General features: G+C 46.0%; 1 protein-coding gene across 1 annotated transcript in view; it reads right to left on the bottom strand.

The window, feature by feature from the left end:
* The window catches only part of LOC146191631 (uncharacterized), a 65525-nt gene extending 47249 nt beyond the window's left edge, over nucleotides 1-18276 (bottom strand). Inside the window, exons 1-6 of the mRNA XM_084600357.1 lie at nucleotides 18115-18276; nucleotides 16788-16940; nucleotides 16178-16380; nucleotides 15100-15291; nucleotides 10719-10809; nucleotides 347-1631 (exon numbers count right to left, since the gene is read on the bottom strand). Coding sequence (XP_084456483.1) covers nucleotides 347-1631; nucleotides 10719-10809; nucleotides 15100-15291; nucleotides 16178-16380; nucleotides 16788-16940; nucleotides 18115-18276 — 2086 coding nt within the window. The remainder of the gene's footprint in view (nucleotides 1-346; nucleotides 1632-10718; nucleotides 10810-15099; nucleotides 15292-16177; nucleotides 16381-16787; nucleotides 16941-18114) is intronic.
* Nucleotides 18277-19252: the final 976 nt, after the last annotated feature.

Here is a 19252-nt window from a genome sequence, read left to right as displayed (position 1 = left end):
TCATGGTCTGAAGGCTCAGATGGGCGCACGGATTCCTCGTGAGTTAAGACAGCCGTAGAAGACTCATCTATGGTAGCCAGCTTGTCCTTCACCGGTATTTCTTCGCTTTGAGACTTACCATAAATGGCATTGTAGTCGGAAACCTCAGTGCTTTCCGCCGAGACCAATTTTGCTACAGGAAACGTGGTTTCAACAATCATATTTTCGCTAGTCCCAATATCAGGCTCGGCAGCTGTTTTTGCTTCAATTCTATCCACAGTTGTTTCTGAAGGAGGCATCAGTCCAGCTTCGTCTTCTATTATTTTCTTTTCAGTTGTTTCCGGAACCGCTAATGTGGACAGTTCACCTTGAAGCTCAGTGCCTGATTTTCGTCTCTCTTCTTCAGTGGCATGGGTTTCACTAAGCAATTCGCCATGATCTGAAGGCTCAGATGGGCGCACGGATTCTTCGTGAGTTGAGACAGCCGCGGGAGACTCATCTATGGTCGCCAGCTCATCTTTGACAAGCCTTTCTTCGCTTTGAGACTTACCGTAAATGGTTTTGTAGTCGGATACCTCAATGCTTTCCGCCGAGACAGCCGGGAACGACTTTTCAGAGACGTCCTTGTCGGACGCTTTGCTTTCAAATCCACAACTTTCTTTGCGCATCGAAGCATCGATGGCTTCAGCTTTCCAAGGAGCGATTGCGTTCAGGTCCTGCTCTTCGGCTGGGAGGCTGTACATGGAGGAAGTACTGCTCACTGGCTTCGCTCCCGTCGCTGAGTCAGCTCTGTCCGAGAACGCGCCAATCTCGCCGACCGACACAGTTGAAGGGCGCGCAGAGGCGACGGACGAGGTGTCCTCAGGCGCAGGCGTCGTACCCTCAATCAGCCTCATCTGATCGGCTGACGCCACTTCACCGAAAGAGAACTGAGAAGACGCGTAGCTTGTACTTAGTGCCCGTTCGTTGATGTGATCTGTTTCCGTGTGCTCTTCTGTGGTCTGGTGTAATGTGGACTGGCTCTCGCTCACTGTCCTGCTGGGTCCACTCATCATAGTTTTACTGAATGCTGACTCCTGATCCGTGATTGGTGGCGCGCCGATAGCCGGCACCGGTTGTCCCGCCGCCCTAGTCGATGACGTCGTCCTCTGGCCGCTGTCGGTCCTGAGCCACACAACTTCCTCAATCGCCACCGGACCCTGCGTTGCCGAGCCCTGGTTCCGCGACCTACTGCGGCGAATCCTGCGCACCGTCCTTATTTCCTCGGTCCGAGATTCGATAACCCTGCGCTCCTGTGTCTCTTCCTCAATGAATGATCCCGAGCTGTCACCCAGGCCACTCGCGAAGTTCTGCGTCGAGCCTCCACTCTGACCATGCAAGAAGCTGCTGCTGCTTCCGTGGAACGCAGGTCCGATAAACCTGGCCGACATGTTGTCCCTGTCGTCGCCCTGGCTGGCACCTAGGGAGTTTGCGCTAGCAGTAGTCTTGGCCGGTTCCTTAAGCACCAAGAAGGCGCCACCTGGTCGGTAGGTTGGCTTGTCGGCTATAGATCTGTCGGACGTAGTATAGGTGCCGCTAGTTGGATCCACTGACTGCGGCATCATGCTCGCAGAATTGGAAGGAAGGTCGTCGTCCTCCGCGGTTATCGACACCTATAATAGGGGAATGGCGCTTTAGTTTAGTGGCTTTCTTCAAGCGCAGCTTATTATTACGCCATTTTCTATGGAGTAATAGCTTTGAGGAAAAAGTAAGCATTTTTCAAATTATATCCGACGACAGTTAGACAAAGGTTTGATCTCATAATACACGTACTCTGTTAAAATTATATTTATTAATTTATTCCTCATGTGCGGTAAAACAAATTGTGTACAGAAAATGTCGCGTTAACGCAAATGTAATTGAAAAACTTGGGGTCTTTTTTTAACGGCTCAATCTGCAGACTGTATACCTAGTTACTGCTTTGTGAAAAAAAAAAAAAAGAAAAGAAAACTGAAAACTTTGTGCCACATTGTCGAGCGATGCACTGAATAAAACGGTGTCATCTTTTTCTACCAGCAGAACTCTATTGGCTCTGGGCGTGTACACAAGTCGTGTACAGTCGCGAACAAATATATAGGTTTGAGTTCTTCGAATTTATTTTTTGTTTACCTCATCAATACTTGCGCATGAGTTCGGTGGAAAACGATGTCAGAATTTGTACAAAAATGGCAACAGTATATATCACCATACTAAGGCACCATTTATTTGTTTCCTTAGCAATTTGACGGGACGGCACAACTACATTTTTGCATTCCGTGGAGGCATCGGCAGTAATATGCGTTATTGAAATGAGGCACGAATTTCAACATCGTCTTTTCCCAGCTGTGTAAAGTCGTCTGACCTATACGTAAGCAAGTCCCATCCGTCGATAACTGCTGTACACTGACAAGCCATGGAGTCCGAGCTGTACATAAACACGTGATCTATGTTTTTCCACTCTTGCAGCAGCTTATCACATTTCTCCTTGGCGTCGCTGTCTCTTTTGCCCCTCGGACGACACCTGAAGCCCGTGGAAATATTTTCAGTTCAAATAATCTCAGCAGACCGGCTTGAACACTCTCTGTAATGCCAATTTCTTGCAAGCGTATACCGAAGTGCTTCGAGTTGCCACTATATGTCATATTATGACAGCCCAGATTCTTGCATGTCTATGAAAGCATGACTTTCCAGCAGTTCTCTGGTAAACATTTTTCCTCATCTGATGCCTCCTTCATATCGGTGAAGGAGAACAACTCCACGAGATGAGAATCAGCTCCGTGACTTAATGTCCCGGCCTCTGCGATCGAAGTGGAAAACTATAATAAAGAGGTCCGTATAATGTGCGCTCGAGGAGATGTTTACAACACATCCCGTCATTGAGCCAGAGTAGAGGAATTTCTATTCGTCTAACAAGATCATTCTTTCATTAGCCCACAGGATGTGCTGGAGCATGCCTACATCACATTGGGAGTCCGATACGTTTCAGAGATGTGCAGGTTTTGAGTCGGGATGCAGTTGTTCAGCTCAGAACATGGCACATGACGTTTCATAACCCACGAGGCTACTTGAGATCTTGATAATAGCAGACATATGTTTGGAAATATAAAAAAACGAGCCGATTTTTTTTTTTCGGCTGGTGCTAGCAATACCCTTTTGCAATCTGGTCATTTTTCTGTGATGATCGAAAAATAGAAAATATTAAAAGTATATCTTTTCAAACTTTCAAATCCGCACTCATGGCTGAAAAAAACTTGAACTGGAAACAAGGACGGAGAAAGAACGACATGAATATCAACCAACTTGCCCAACTTTCTGCTCTTCAAATCCGCACGCTGAAATAGTTTAATGAACAGCTAGATTGAAGACACATGGCAGTGGCGACCACGTGAATCCAGATCGACTTAATATCGCTCTTCTGCTTTGCCGCAGGTTAGCGTTTGAAGCTTTTTGCTGTTGCTTCAAGGTGGTTCACACCATCTCCACTGCCAAGCTGAAATCTTTTGTCTTTCAAAAATATTGGAGGAGCATAGCCAAATTGAAAGATGATATGCGATACGAGTTTTTTAAGCTTAAGGAGGAGCTCCGGCAAGAAATGAAGACGGTGAAGGAGTATGTTGAGCAGAGTTCCATTATGTTCAACTGCATGCGGGATCTCCCACTGCCACCTATTCCGCCCTAAAGCCGAGGCCCGCAGGAACTCCTGGGCGGGCTGGCCACCGCGCGGACGCATACACGAAGCCAAAGTCTGACCTTTTCCACTGCTGCGGTCAGGATGAGTTTAGCCCCAAGCTTAAAACACTACTGTTAACGGAAACACTGCAATATGCTCTACTAGAATGCATATAAAACCGTTATTTTTCTTAATCGGTCTGGTGAACGCGCTGGTGGTATTGTTATATATGTTGATGCTGCCCATGACTACGAAATGGTTTCAGAGTTTTAAAGATCTGGTGATGATTTTTAAATATTAACATTGAAATATAAGCAGGAAGTGGTTACAGTAGCGTACCGACGCCTGGATGACAATGTTTCAAATTCTGCGACTTTCCTTGAATACGTGGGGATTTAAAACCTTAGGCTAATCTGCGGAGGTGATTTTGACATTCACTTTGCTCAACATAACAATGCTGCAAATGACCTCATTACAACGCTTCACCGCTCAGTTTTCCAGATGTAGACGAAACGCCGACTCGTGTCCTGACATCCAGTAAGTCTATATTTGATTTATTGACAAAAGTAGAGACTTCTTTCTGAGGCGGAACTCTCATATCAGACATTACAGTTATCCCTGTCCGGTCTTTATGATCTATAGCACAGAAGCAAAAACTGAAACTGATTCTTCTAAGCCAACTATATTCCATTGCATAACAGACCTTAATTTAGAGTCATCCAAACATGATATACTCACTCATGATTGGCCTTTCATATTTCACTTTAAATGTTTCCACTTAGGAGCTTTAGGAAAAAAAAGATACGGAAATCGTGAACCACTAGGGATCTTATAAGCATGATCCCAAAGAAAAACAAGCTTTATAATAATTTTCTGCGCTTGCGCTCGTCTGCCGATCTATAGAGGTTTAAAGCAGCCAGGAAAAAGGGGAAGGGGGAATGTAATTCCATACTGAGGCGGGTGAGGAAAGTGTATTATCGGAACTGTTCACTGATATCGGACGAAAGGGCCTAGGTATTGTTTGGAAAGTAGCAAATAAGGCCTTAGATCGCAGAAAGAAAAGCACCGAGCCAATCAGTTACGTTTCCCAACCCAGAGTTGACTGGAAAGGCACTCGCGGAGAATTTTAATTAACATTTTATTCCGTCTATACCACGAGACGATAATCCAGTAGGTTTGGATGCGTCTATGCATAGTGTTCCTTAAAGTCTGTGTTCGCAGCCAACCAGTGAGTAGGTAATCTGCCTAACGTCTATTCACTTGCACCATATGTTGATAATATACAAATAAGACATTAAATATATTTTGAAGATTTTTCTTCCTGTTTAATGCTTTGGGACTTTAAACCCTACAAACCAAACCGTCTTGCTGTTTTAACACATATATAAAATTTGGTATTCGAGGCTAGTGTATTTCCAGCTTCTATGAAGAAAGCTAGGTTAATTGCAGTAAATAATCGAATTTATCGAATGCAACTAAAGGGGCTAAAAAAAGCTAATGTATCATCGTGTAATACTTTTTTTTATATAAGCATAAAGTGCTAACCAATGCCCAACCTGGATTTCGAAAAAAAAAAACAAAAAAAAAAACCCTAGGTCAGCTGAGGCAGCCTTTTTTCTCTGAAAGAAATATACTGCAAACCACAGAAAATGATTATTACACCTTGGGTTTATTTATTGACTTCACGACTTCGTTTCTTTGCCTTAATCACGAATCGCATATGAGTGCGACAGTTCAGTACGTATACGTCGATAGCGAGTAGTCAATGTTTTAACAGTTACACATGGTGCATCACAAAGGAGTGTTTTGTGGTCTTTATTATGTAATCTATATATACATGGCACTGTTACACTAGACCAAGCAGCGAAGTTCATAATTTATTCAGGTGACAGCTAGGACACTTTTTCTGGTGTAAGTGTACCTGAATTAGTAATAAAATGTAATGTTATGCTTGACAAGCTTTTGCTCTGTTAGCAGCGAAACAAGATAAATAATAATGCAGCAAAACAGAAGTCATAGCAAACAGAGCAAAAAAAAAAAAAAAGAACTACTTGAGATTAAAAACGCTATTAGGCACGCTGGGGGTGAAATTGAAGTTGTGTACGAGTACAAAATTTTGGAAGTTGCTTCTCAGCTAAGCTGAACTGGAATAGGGAACCAAAGCTGGAGTTTGCTCCGCGACGCCAGCGCTCGGTTTCCAGCGGAGCGGAGAGGAACTACAAAACCTACGCGCATCCGCGCCCGCGCTGCGCGCGGCTGTCTGGGGAGTCTGCGCAGCCCGCTCGCTCGGGAGCGCGTGCTACAGGCAGCCGCACGTGCAAGCGGAGCGGGAGAAGGAGAGTGAGGACGAGGGGGGATGGTGGTGCGTCTGTGCGCGCAAAGCCGGCGCTCTTTGCCAGTGGTGTTTCTTATTTTTGCTTTTTTCTGTGCCCCGGCTGACATAGAGGCTGGCTGGAGGCACGCTTTTTATCGGTGCTTTCGAAAGTGAGAAATTATGATTAATTGATCGCCGCGGACATTGTTTTCAAAGAGCGCTTGTTGGCAGGCTCAGACAAAAAAAAAAAAAAAAAAAAAAAAACATGAACGCGAATTCGGTACTCGAAGGCAGAGTCAAGCGACAGGTATTTTGAAGGACTTGAGGCGGCACCTCTTGATGTCTCTTCCATGTTGTTCAGAGAATGAAGGGTCCAGCCTTCTCGTTGAGAATTGATACGCGTGTACACAGCGACGAGTGCTCCGGGCGCTGCTTGGGAAGCTTCCTTTCCATTTGTGACTGCTCACTTGAAAGGGGCCTATTCAACTCTTTGGGGACAGACGTTTTAGGCGATGCTGCCGGCGCCATGGTGCCTGCTTTCGGCGCGTTTAGGACGCGTTTCCTACAAAGGCACAAAGCATGCCGCCTTACCCGTTGGTTCCTGCTGACAGCGGTCAGGGGGAGTTCGGTGCTGTGGCGCTGCCATCCGAAATCAATGACTTATCTACCTTTAACGATGAGAGGTTTCTTAACGACCTGGATCCCTGACGAGAAGCCGAGGCATGCCATCTTTCGGCAGTTTCCTCTCTCCGTGAGACGAAGAGCGAGGAAATGCCTGACGACTTTTCATGCAGGCGGGGACATCTCTCCAAGTAAACCTTTGTATTCTTAATTCCACAGCTACGCTGTGAAATCCCTAGTTCAGTTATCTCCTCTAGCGAATGCGCAGTTTTGAGCTCCCGAAGCAGGATCGCGTATGAGGATAGGACGATTAACGTATGTGTTTTCCCTTTATAAGCGCCGAGTGATGGCATTAATGACATATATCTGTTTCTTGAGGCCGACTTGGTTCTGCGATGGCTGCTACGGCACCGCCAGTTACAAACAGAGGTGCGAGATACGAGCGGTACGAGATACCTAAAAAAAAAAAAAAATCTTACAACCATCGTTTCAACACGAAAGAGAGAAGAGAGAAAAACACTTTCACGAGTTTTGCGAAAAAGCGCGCCGTCACTTTTTCATTCCAGTTTTTTTTTTTCTTGCCACCTTTGTTGGAGCGCGACATGGCCAGAATGCGGCCGGAGGAGGAGAGAAACAACCGAGCGCGCGCGCGCAAACACGTGCTGGAGAGCAGCGAGAAGCAGACGACAGCATGCTTTTCTATGCGGCGGGGAGCAGACGACGCGGCCGCACAGCGCGTAGGTTTTGACGGGATCTCCATGGAGGGCGCTGACGCACAGAGCGGCGCAGCGCCCCCTGGCCCAGGTTTTCTCCCCTATGTGCAAGCGAATATAGCATATGTAAAAAGCTCGCTGCAACAGCTGGAGCATTGTGACGATGCCGAACGATGCTGCTCTCAAAGGTTAAGCTTCAAATTTTTATGCACATTAATTATTGCAGCTTAATTTGTCGAACCACTACCAAACCAAACACCACATTCTCGGCCTGCAAAAGAAAATGCTTCGTCATTTAGGAAACGCACATTACTTATCCTCTGCAAAGATTTTATTTCAAATTTATCAAATTATCAGAAATCACCGTATACATGACGTCCGGATGCTAAGTTTGTTTTCTTGCTCTCTCTCTGCCTTTACAAGACCTTTATTACTGAAACAGCGTCATTATTAAGCAAGAATACTTCTGCTAATAATCGAAGCATCGATAATTGAGTTGTCCCTCATTTCAGAACTAATTGTAAACTTTAAACCATGGAAGATAACGTTCTACCCGTACTCAACAAATATAAACACACTGCAGATTTTAGATTCAATGAACTGTGGCAGTGTTTTGTTTAGTCCTGAGATTTCTTTTTTCGTATTTATTACTTCTAATTTTCTAGGTACACATTGACGTTTTGATTATTTTGTACTATTTGATGCTTGTATTTTGCTTGTATGTATGTAGTTTTGTTTATATTATGCATTATAGATGAGTAAGCATGTCTGCGGGTATCTCCTACTTACATACTTTTTGTACTAGGTGAGTTAAAGCCTATATAGTTAAAAAAAACATTTGCATTTATTCAGCGTATTTCGTATAATGCCTCTTGTAGCTTGTATTCCCTTTTTACGTAGTGTAAGGAAGAAGATGATACAGCGCCGACACAAACGACGATGAAGACTGCTGGGTTCCTGGCCGATCAGCTGGCGCGCCCACTGGAAGCTCGGGCTGTCTTGATCGGACGAGATTGTGGTTCGCTCTACGATTGTCTTGCGTCACCGATCGCCGTCTCCAGTCCTCCGAACAACCCCCAATAAATCCCTCTTCATTTGATGGAGGCGCTGAGTGTGACTCCTACACGATCACCGTGGAGCTCCGCAGTAGTGCGATACCTACGACGACAAACGAGGTAGGCCAACAGCCAGTGGCAGCCCCTTCGCAGTCCATCTCATGCTCCGATGCATTGAGACCCCGCAGTTTTCAGCGGGCAGGGTGACCAGGACGTTGAAGATTGGTTGGCCTCGTACGAGCGTTTGAGTCGTCATAACTAGGATGACCGCATGAAGATCACCAACGTCATCTTCTACCTGAGTGACGTTGCTAACCTATGGTATCGAAATCATGAGGCCGACATACCAACTTGGGCTACCTTCAAGGCAAAGTTCACAGATGTTTTCGGTGTCCCACAGTGCGGAAACTACGCGCTGAAGAAGCCTTACGAGCTCAGCATGAAGGGGAAACCTTCACAAGCTACATTGAAGACGTCGTGGATTTATTCAAGCGTGTTGGCCCGTCTATAGATGAGGCTGCCAAGATGAAGAACATAATGAAGGGCATTGATGCCGATGCATTTCACATGCTGTGGGCAAAGAGCCCCATTACGGTGGCCTCACTATACAACCTTTGTCAAAGTTTCGACGAGTTGCTCAAGCAACGCATCTGCACTCATCGCCCTCCCGCACCTGCTGCGTCCATCTCCGGCCTGGTTGTGAGCAGCGACTTTTTGGCTCACATCAAAGATTTCGTTCGAGATGAGGTCGCCCAACAGCTTGGGCTTTTGTCTGGCCCACGTCTGTCGTCCAGAGCTCAGCTGCTTACCCCTACGATCCGACACACCATCACGCAGGAGGTTGCCGATGCACTTTCCAGTTTTGGCCAGCCAGCGCCTGTGACACTTCATGTCGACCCTGTCCCACTGCAGCCAACACCTCTTGCAGCACCTTTAGGTTACAGCACCCCTGTTGTCGTGCCGCCTCTATCTGTGCCAGTACAAATGCCTCCCACGTATGCAAAAGTTACCGCCTGCCCTCCGCCGCCACAGTCCTTTGCGTACGTGCTGACTATGGCGCCACCGTCTGTCGCTCCACGGTTCCGATTAACGACGGGTCCCTACAATCCTTGGCGCACGAATGACAACCGGCCTATCTGCTATGCCTGCGGTATTCCAGGTCACGTCACCCACCTGTGCCGTCGTACTCTGTGTTCTGTCCCTGCACGCTCTATGGCTGACTGCAATTATCAGTACGACATCTTGTATCCACCTTCGGTGACATCTCCAGGGCAGCTGCACAACTCGTCGGGCCGCCAGCACACTCCATTGCACCGCTCGCCGTCCCCTCGCCGTCGGTCCTTGTCGCCAATGCGGCGTAGCAGCGTGACACAAGACTCAGAAAACTAGCAGCCGCAGTTCCTGGGGCACGAACTGCGCACATATCGCCTACCACAAGTCCTCCTCTGTCTCCGCCGAATGTTCTCGAAGTTTTTGTTGACGGTGTTCGTGCACTTGCATTCACCGATACAGGGGCCACTCTCTCCGTCATTAGCGAAAGCTTTTGCTGCTCGTTTCATAAAGTCACCACCCCGCCTTCTGTACTCTTTTCGCGCCGCCAGCGCAGATTCCGTTCGTCCGTCTGCTGCTTGCACAGCGCGTGTCATTATCGCGGACGTCTTATATATAATCTTCCTAACAGTAGTAGTATTTGTATGACTTGACATGTCGATGTCACTGCTTTGCAAAGGCGGGCCCCGTCAAGCTGCAAGAGCAGCTTTTTGACAGGAAATCCCTTGAGTTGTACTGGTAAAATAAAATCACTTCCATTCAACACCGAAGTCGTATGTACGTGTTTCATCCCTGAGTTGGACCCGCAGATAATATCCATTTCAACCCTTTCGGGATGCCTCGTCCAGCTTGCAATCCACTTCTATCGCTTAGGCGTGCTGTGGTACATACTCGCATGAACCAGAAGCAATTGAAGTAGATATTGAAAACGAGCGTAATGGGTAGCTACTAAGAATGAAGTAAGATGAAAAATTAACCCAAACAACACAGTCGCTCCCCAAAAAACACCTGGCTGAAGAGGACATTATTATACAAGAATATATTTAGAAATAGCAAACTGGTTCTCATTTTGAAAACATTTTCAGTTTATACGAAAGTTTGAAATATAATTGATTTGCTCACTACTGTAGGTCTAGCGTCGATGAGCAAGAAGAGAGGCGAATATGACAATGCACAATGTGTTGCCGAACCGTAGACGAGAACACATCAGTAGACACGAATCACTTTGCTGCCGAATCTTAGACGAGAACATGTCAGTAGATATGAATGGCCCCGAAGGTGGATACCGGATTACTTACGTTGGAGCATTCTTGGAATGGTGAGTATTGTCGTAGGTTCTTTCTGTCAACGCCTATGTCCTTGGAGCCACTCTCGTTGGCCACCCAGTAGCTGCGAGACAAGCCAAGATTGGTGCTGGAGAAAAAGTCACTACCTATAAAACTACAAATGCCTTGTTCTGCGAGATCTTCTAGACTAAAAATGCAATAGTGATAGCTTAAAAAACTAAAATGTTATACAGGGTGAAAACATTAGCCTTTATTAGTCTATTAAAAACTCTGCGCTGATAAATATGTGCAATCCACCTCTGCCAGTAAGCTATGTGGCGGCGGACACACACAGTGAGATATTCCTCACCCTTCCGGCAGTTTAATAAGCTATAACGAAATTCTTTGCTGCTGTGGTCAGTGTCAACGTTTATACTGTAAAATAGGACGAATGCATTTATAATATATAACATCATATGTTGGGATCCTGGAACATGCGTGAGATATTACCTTGCAATATTATAACTTATTTAGCGTAATTGTGCATTCAAGGTGATAGGGATCAGCAAGAAACTGCTTCCTAATGTGACGCAGCTGTTTCATTGGGCGTTTTTCATTTATATAGCTGGAAGCAGTTCTCACGTTCACCGGTCGCTCTTCGCCGTTGACAGGCGAAACGCTGCCCAATTCCGGCAGAAATATCGCGCCGGTCGTCGCAGCCTTCCACACTAACTACGTGACTCATGCTGCAATCGAATTACACTAGTGCTATGAAATTTATGCGAAGTAAAATTTTGTAGGAATGAGGCTTTTGTTGTTTTGTTTATGGGGTTTGACGCCCCAAAGCAACTCAGGCTATGAGAGAAGCCATATAGGAGGGCTCTGGAAATACCTGGTGTTCTTCAACGTGCACTAGGATTACACAGCACACGTTCGCCTTGCTTTTCGCCTCCATCGAAAAGGGGCCGTCGCGGCCGGGATTCGATCCCGCGTCCTTAGGCACAGTAGTCAAGCGCCCTAACCACTGCGCCACCACGGCGGGGCACAGGAATGAGACTGGCTCTAAATTTCTCTTTAAGCGTCATTTACTTATTTCAATGCCTCACTTCATTTCCCACTGGCCGTATAGTTTATGAGCAGGTATTGGCTTACGCTCCCTAGGGCTGTAAAAGCTTAATTTTTATCGCCCTGTATAATTAATTAAGCCTGCCGTTATAGGTAGCCATTAATTTTGGTCATATCAAAGTGTGTTCAGTATGGTACTACCACATCTCGCGGACACAACTGTCCCCATTGTATTGTCCAAGAGCCGTTATGCATTTTCTCGATAAGTCGGCAATGTCGTGATCTTTTGGATGTACGCTGGTAGTTGTGGTGGATGGAAGCTTCTGTCTCCCGTAACGTCACGCGTCCCTCTGCTTATGAACGCGTGTTATCCTCAGCCATTCTGAAGGCACCAAAGCACAGATCTTAACGCAATCATAACCACATCTGCAATTTCAAGTCATACACGAGTTTTTTTGCTGGAATCAATCTTGGATCTGCATTCTTTGCAAATTGTATATATGTGACTCGATCTTTAAGCTGTAGTTATCCGACTTCCCAAGGCACTTCCTCTAAAAAGGAAAATCAAGAAGAGGCAAGAACATGTCGGAAGATCAGCGAACTAAACGCGACAGCCTTCTTTGGGTAGAAATGTTGAAATGTTCCCCTGGCGAACAGGAGCAGGTAGTAGCGCTGAACCAGAACTAAGCGTCGAGTGACCTGTCTCTCTTCGTCGAACAAAGTCTAATTTCGAACATGGTGTCGAGAAACATGAAGCCCCCAGAAAGCTGAAGGAGAGCATCCGCATTTTTTATTGCTCGTTTTCATCGACATACGCTGCAGTTACCTCTCGCAGGTAAAGGTAAATAATGCGACCAACAATCCAAATATAAGCAGTTGGTTTCTTGCAAACAACAGCAGGGTTCGTAGAAGTTGCCCAAGCACTGTCTGGTATACCTTTTTCTCTTGTTGCAGCAGTTAACCTTTTTTTTTTCTTTGTGTGGACACGGGGGTGAAGAAGTAAAAGTGCGGATGGGAGGTTGTGGTATAGAGCTCTGTGATGCTATCTGGAGGAGTGTGAACATTATAATTTTCTGAATACCGAATATCAATTTTCGATTCGTTACACTAATATGAGCAGTGGATGTTCGAAACCGTTTGAAGCGAATCCTATTTGTTGGCTAGTTTACGACCAGTTAACGATTAATGGGCGCGAGGTTCGAATAACTCGCCTCACTTTTCTTCAACAAGCATTTAACAAAAAAGAATGATAGAGTTTTAAAGTAGTTAAACTGAGTAAGACGCGCGAAAGCCTTTGCGCGCAGGCGAGAGTTTAATAATAGAGACGACGGCGCGTAGGGAACAGCCGCAAGACGCGGCTATGCCACCCTGCCAGCACTCGCAGGAATCGCGATTTCTACCACAACACTCCACATCATTCACTCGTCATACCATTACCCTATAAGCTTCATGAAAACAAAATACAGCAGCAACAATCATTGCTACATACAGCGTTTAATTTTCAACAGAGGAGAAAAGAGGAACAATGGTAAAATATACGAATAAAAGAACTGTTACAGATGAAAACATAGCTTCCAAAGCAAAACACTGATCTTGTGCTAAACGAAAGACTGATTTCTCAGCTCGAAACTATAAAACCTTAAAATATAAGTTTAACTTGCTTTTTAAGTTGTGTCACGGAGATTCTATTTAGCAGAAGACTTAGTATGTCGGGGGATTCGTTCAAACGTTCTTGCATTCTTCGTAAACCACAGTTTTTACGGGATGAGGACTTACTAGTTAACTACTGCTATGTTTTTAATCGGTAATATGTTAATCGTATCCCTGTTCACCCATTCGTTGGTGCCAGTGGCTGTTAGCTCCCTTCTAGTGTATCTCATAATGTGTCCTTCATTTTCACTATATTTCTTTGCGACTTGATCGGCAATCTGACTATAAATGCCTAACGCCAAAAATATGTGTGTTTGCAAGTTTGCTCTCAAACAATGTACTATTGCAATATAACATCGCTGTTGCTGGTACTCTAGCAAAAATCATGTGAACTTATCACTAAATGCACAAATGATGTGTGTATTTTAGGCATAAAAGGTAAAATGACGCCATAATATAGATGGGAAATGCTATTTTGAATGTTGTATATTCTGAGCAACATTGTCGAGCAAGAAATTCTTTAAAGCAAGGATTCACCTTTGATTTTGATGGCATTATATTTTCGCAGTATAATGCTGTCCTTTTATATCAATGATAAAACAAGGTTGTTGGTTAAGTTTATTTAATTAGTCATCGAATCATTAAGCTTTGTAAAGTACGCCATGTCAACCCTGCTGTACAACTCACCTGCGGAGACCGCATGGCCACGTCTCTCAAAGTTTCATTAAAAATAGAAATCTGCAAATATTTAGAAAATACCCCCTTATACTGAGGTGCGGTGCTATAGTTGTATGCAGTCGCCGGTACCAAAACCTAGTGCTATTAGATGGCCGGTATAATGTTAATATAAACTGCCCCTTACCCTTGCAGATATCAGTGTTGCTTCTTTTGGCTGCGATATATAAATCTCCATAAATTAAGAGTGGCGTATCGCAGGGTCATTATTCGTCTAATACGAATATTCGCTCAGTTAGTAAATTATGAAATGAAATATTCAATCCTTATTCAGTTCGATTCTATAACTATTCTATTTTTGCTCGACTAGGTTTATAAAACAAAATGAGATGCCAAGTTAGCATCTGTTTGCTTTTGTAAGCGTTGTACACGTGAGCAGCCTGATCTCTGCAGGAATGCTTTCAAAGTTTGAGCTTCATGTTAATGCACCAATCAAAAGCACGTATACTTGGAAGATGGTCGTAAAATAGCTATGCATTGCTGTATTTGGACCTCAGTGGGGCGCTTGCAGTACCGATGTCCACCAAACTGCTTTACAGACACACAGGGCGTGCATAGGTGTGGGCATGGAGGAAGGAAAGAACTTAGGAGAGGCCCTGACGTCATTTTTTTTGAAGCCGGCGCGGCCGCGCCGCGACCGTCTCTCCTCCTCATTTACCCTCCGCTTTTCTTTCTCCGCGACGCTCACGTAACTAGGGCCTTTAGCAACGCTGTTGCTAGTGGCCCGAGTTTTCATAGCAACAGCTTCGCCGTTGCTAATGGCCCGACTTGGCTAACCCTAAATTTTGACGTCACTTCCGCCACACTTTCTCCAATGCATTGGGAATGGCAAGGGCCTTTCCTAAGTTGTTTCCTTCCTCCATGGGTGTGGGCCTGCTGCTGCATTTAACTCTGCATGGATCAATGCACACACCTTCTCTCTTCCGTGCCTACGCGATACTTCCTGGTTTTAGCTTGTACTCACTAGATGGCTTCGAGAACGATCTTCTTGACGGGCTCCATCTCGGTCACGCCAGGTATCTCGAGGCAGTGGTGCAGCTCGCTCAGGTTCATGTGATTGAAACGCACCGCGGCCAGAAGCTTTTCACAGTGCACTATTCGCTCCTCTGGAGAATGGTTCAGCCATCGCATCGCCGCCTCGAACACCTCTTCCTCGCTGGAACGTAACGAGCGCATCCAAGTTGCAGCATGAAGTCAGGCATGTGCTCGCCCATGGCGAGGCTTAACGATAAACACCAGTTCGGCTTATTGCGTCCTATATAATGTGCTACAAGGGCCGGTCGAAGACAGCGGCGACATGCGCTAGCTCACGGGTGGTGCGGGGGCATGCTGAAATTCTACACTTTTCCAAAACTGAATTCTAAAGGCGCGCAGTCTTGTGTTCGCCTGGCTGAGCTGGCCTGGTGAAATAGATTTGTGGACACCATGGGTAATGATATTTGCTTGGTTCTTCCGCGCCGCAAATTGGTTCTTCTACGCCGCAACTGCGGACTTCGCCCCATAAGCTACATGACGCTAAAACCACAGCTATCGCAACTGTATGTGTGTGTTTCTTTGCGTGATTCGGCTTAAATGTTTCACAAAGGCTTCGGACGTGGGAAGGCTTCGCAGTAAAGATGTCATTTCTTTGACATGCTTCATGCTGTTAACGGTGTCGGGGTGCATATGTCATCGAGCTATGGCCAGGTTCTACATACTGCAAAGTACAAAGTGCACAACATAACGATGTTATAATAAGCTAGAGGTCTTGCAGAGATTTCAGCAGAGTGCGTGTGTATGTTTCAGGCATCGCGTCTGCTTTTGGCGAACAATATTTCATTATCTAAGCGGGCGTCAGGATTGAAGGCGATGAGGCTCTGTGAGAGCCCGAATATCCCTTTCTGGGCTCTACACTGGCAAGGGGAACCTAGCCGAACTTCAATTCGACCAAGTATTAGTGTATGAATACGATGTTAACCACGACACCGAACAGTTTTCTGTTTTATCGGGAATTCAGCTACTGGTTTTGCAAAGGCGTGGACAAAGACGCCAGACGAGCTCACCAATGGCACCCGACGGTGTCGGCTGACAGGAGGCGGATGACGTCCTCGACGTCCAGCTCGAGGAACTCCCGGGTGGCCGCCACCGACATAAAGTGGGCTGTGAGAAACTGGTACGCGCGGCGCTCCTCTTCGGCCATGTTGAGTCTCCTTGCCGCTGAGAACATGAGAATTTGCTGGCCCGTGGGCGTAGTCTCTGTCTCCATCTGCACAGTCAAGGTAGGGGGCGTAAAGAACAGCTGGACGAACGGCGAGCAAGAAAGCACGCACACTTTGCGCACGTTCAGTTGTCAGTTCCTCTGCTCATGAGGCTAGTTTCATCTGAGAGAAATCGGGTACACGAGGGGCGTGTCTAGTCATGTTGGGTTTGATGCAGTGTAAATGGCTATAAATCAGTGATGCATCATTGAAGCGTAATGTGTTTTAGCTAAACCCCCTCCCTCCTTCCCTCCCTCCCTCCCTCCCTCCCTCCCTCCCTCCCTCCCTCCCTCCCTCCCTCCCTCTTTCCTCTATCTGGTTTCATTGCGATTCATCTCATTTTAATTGAATCCCGAAATTCTATTGCATACAGCACCCTCCATGTGTGAAATAGCGATCAAATGGTTAACCTCACCTGAATGCAGTGCTTGACGACATCCGACATGTGGAGGCGGAAGGCCGCGTTGAAAACGTCGTGTACATTTTCCGGCGTCACGTCCAACTTTCCCGTGCTCATGTACTTGAGTAGAACGGCAAAAGTCGCTGCCGAAACACCTGACAATTTTAGCTGAAAGGAGTAAAAAGCGGATTGTTCCTCACGGAGTAGGCGGTATCGCTTTGAGTGCTTGTTCAGCCAGCCCCAGCAGCAGGTAAACAGTGAACATGCGCGTGTTCACCACATCTTACGAGAATTAAAAGTTCCTCGTTTCGAGCGCAAGAAACCCTTCGGATACTTTTTTTTCTTTCAGGGTGATTAGGTTATGTTAGGTATGGTTAGCTTAGGTTAGCTTAGGTTAGTTTAGGTTAGGTTGTGTCGCTCTGCGGTGGCTTTGTCTAAAACCGTTAAATGCTTGGCTGCTGTGTATAAAGACTGCACCACGACTGCTTCGACAGGCAAATACCGTTTTCATGTCATGTGGCGTAGGCCAACATAATAGCGAGTTTAATGACGTCACATAGTCAACGTTCTACTCTACTCTTATATACTGGTTCATACAGAACTTTGTGGAACATGAAGACCTAAATACCCGATTGTTTGGCAGTGTAAGCACACAGACATCAAACAAACAAGCGTTTCTTTTTTAACGTTTCTGAACAACTTGCACATCGACACTCCAGATGAATGCTAGTTAACAAAACAAATTAGGCTTCAGCTTCATTTAGTGACTGCCACTCTCTAAACACTTCTGTGGCCATCTGATGCGCCAAGCAGAAATATGGCTCCAGGAAAGAAGGAAACTGCGCTCAGATCTTTGGGCGTTAAGGCCAAAAATATCGAACAGATACAAAAATGAGCAGCTATAGAAAACTTTTATTTATTTTCATTCATGAACCCTTGACTAGTATGAAGCAAAGATTGCGAAGGGGGGTCACGACAGGCCGAAATGGCCAAGAGAAAGGGTGAAAGGTCAGGTTGCCCTTTTTATTTTGAGTACTTTTTATGCTCATCTACCTTCGTTTGGCATCGTCGCTGCGGGATCATGTTTCTCGAAGGCGAAATTAAAGTGTCGAAGAAGAGCGACTTGCTCCAGGAAGGAAGTTTTATACAAGTGACATACGTGACCTACTGAAGTTAGCGTCGGCAATTTTTTTTAAAAGAAATAACTATAACGTTGCTCAGTCCGCACCGTCAAAAGCACAATCGGCTTAAACTCATGTAAAAGAAAAGATGGACAAAAATGAAAATTTTGCATTGTAGAAAAACAAAAGTTTTTTGCAAGAAAGAGTAGGTTGCAGCCTACCTTGTGCTTGTTGCGGTTCTCTTGCTTCTCCAGGGTCTTTTTGAAGAACTGGCTGTGCTTCGTGAGCAGCGGCCGGTCGACGTGGAACGCTTGGCCCTCGACGAACACGACCAGCCCGTTCCGCTGGCCGCTGCTGCCCCCGTTGGACAGCAACGACGCCATGGCGGCAGTCGCGCGCCCGCTGCACATGAGCAGCCGTTATTCGCGGAGGCTGTAGAGTAGGGTAGCGTTAGATAACAAACTGCACATTGGACGTTTGTCCTATCATTGCTCCAGCATATGGCTGGGGTTCTTTCCCTGCTTCGCTATGTTGTGACGTGGTGTGTGTGATACCCTATAGTGGCAAGAGCCGCGACGCGCGCTTGCTTCACTGAGCGGACTTTGAGCTCGGGACACCGCCGACCTTGTGGACACATGACTAACGCGAAAGTACAATCGCGTAGAGAAATTTCTTCAACGTTTGTTCTTTTTCGGGCGATATGGCGTATCGTCTTTCACTTCAGCATACAATGGGTGGTTTTAACAGGATAATTGGTTTCTTGGACCATTCGGTTACAATGCCACGAGGAATGATGGTAGGCTGCAGATCAAAATGTCGATATAGGATTGCCAATTGTTTCTTTTACATTCTGTTTCAATTTTGTCTTCTCTTGTTCTAGCCAGATTCAGTGATGTCATGGCCCGATTGTCGCGGAATCACTTGAGCCAGCCACAAAAAAGCGAGTAAAGAAAGGAGAGGATAGAAAAAAAAAAAAAAAAAAAAAACATTACAAGGGTTCAACGTTGCTGAACCAAATATTGAGCGAATACATTAGCTGCGGGTGACCGAGCGTTCTTCTTCTTCCCCTTTTCGTCTTCCTCAGCCCACATATAAAGCCCCGCTTTAACCAAGGCGTATGAACGTGCCTTAGTGGCTTATAGGGGTAACGTGAATGCCAGGGTCCTAGCAGGCTGATTCTGACATAACCGTCCGATGTGAAACGAGAGACCCAAGTTGGAAGCTCCTGCCAGCCCGTGTGTCACGTGACTGCGACGACACAGCGTCACGTGGGTAAGACGTAACTGCGGCCGGGTCACGCGAAGGCTTGAAAGTGCGAGTAGTATTGCTTTCGCAATAAACATTGCAGCCGATTTAGCT

This window comes from Amblyomma maculatum, chromosome 4 (assembly GCF_055883805.1).
Source record: "Amblyomma maculatum isolate TAMU_Amacu chromosome 4, ASM5588380v1, whole genome shotgun sequence".
NCBI lineage: Eukaryota > Metazoa > Arthropoda > Arachnida > Ixodida > Ixodidae > Amblyomma > Amblyomma maculatum.
Note: the sequence above shows the minus strand (reverse complement) of the source record. Positions and strands in the feature narration are given on the sequence as shown.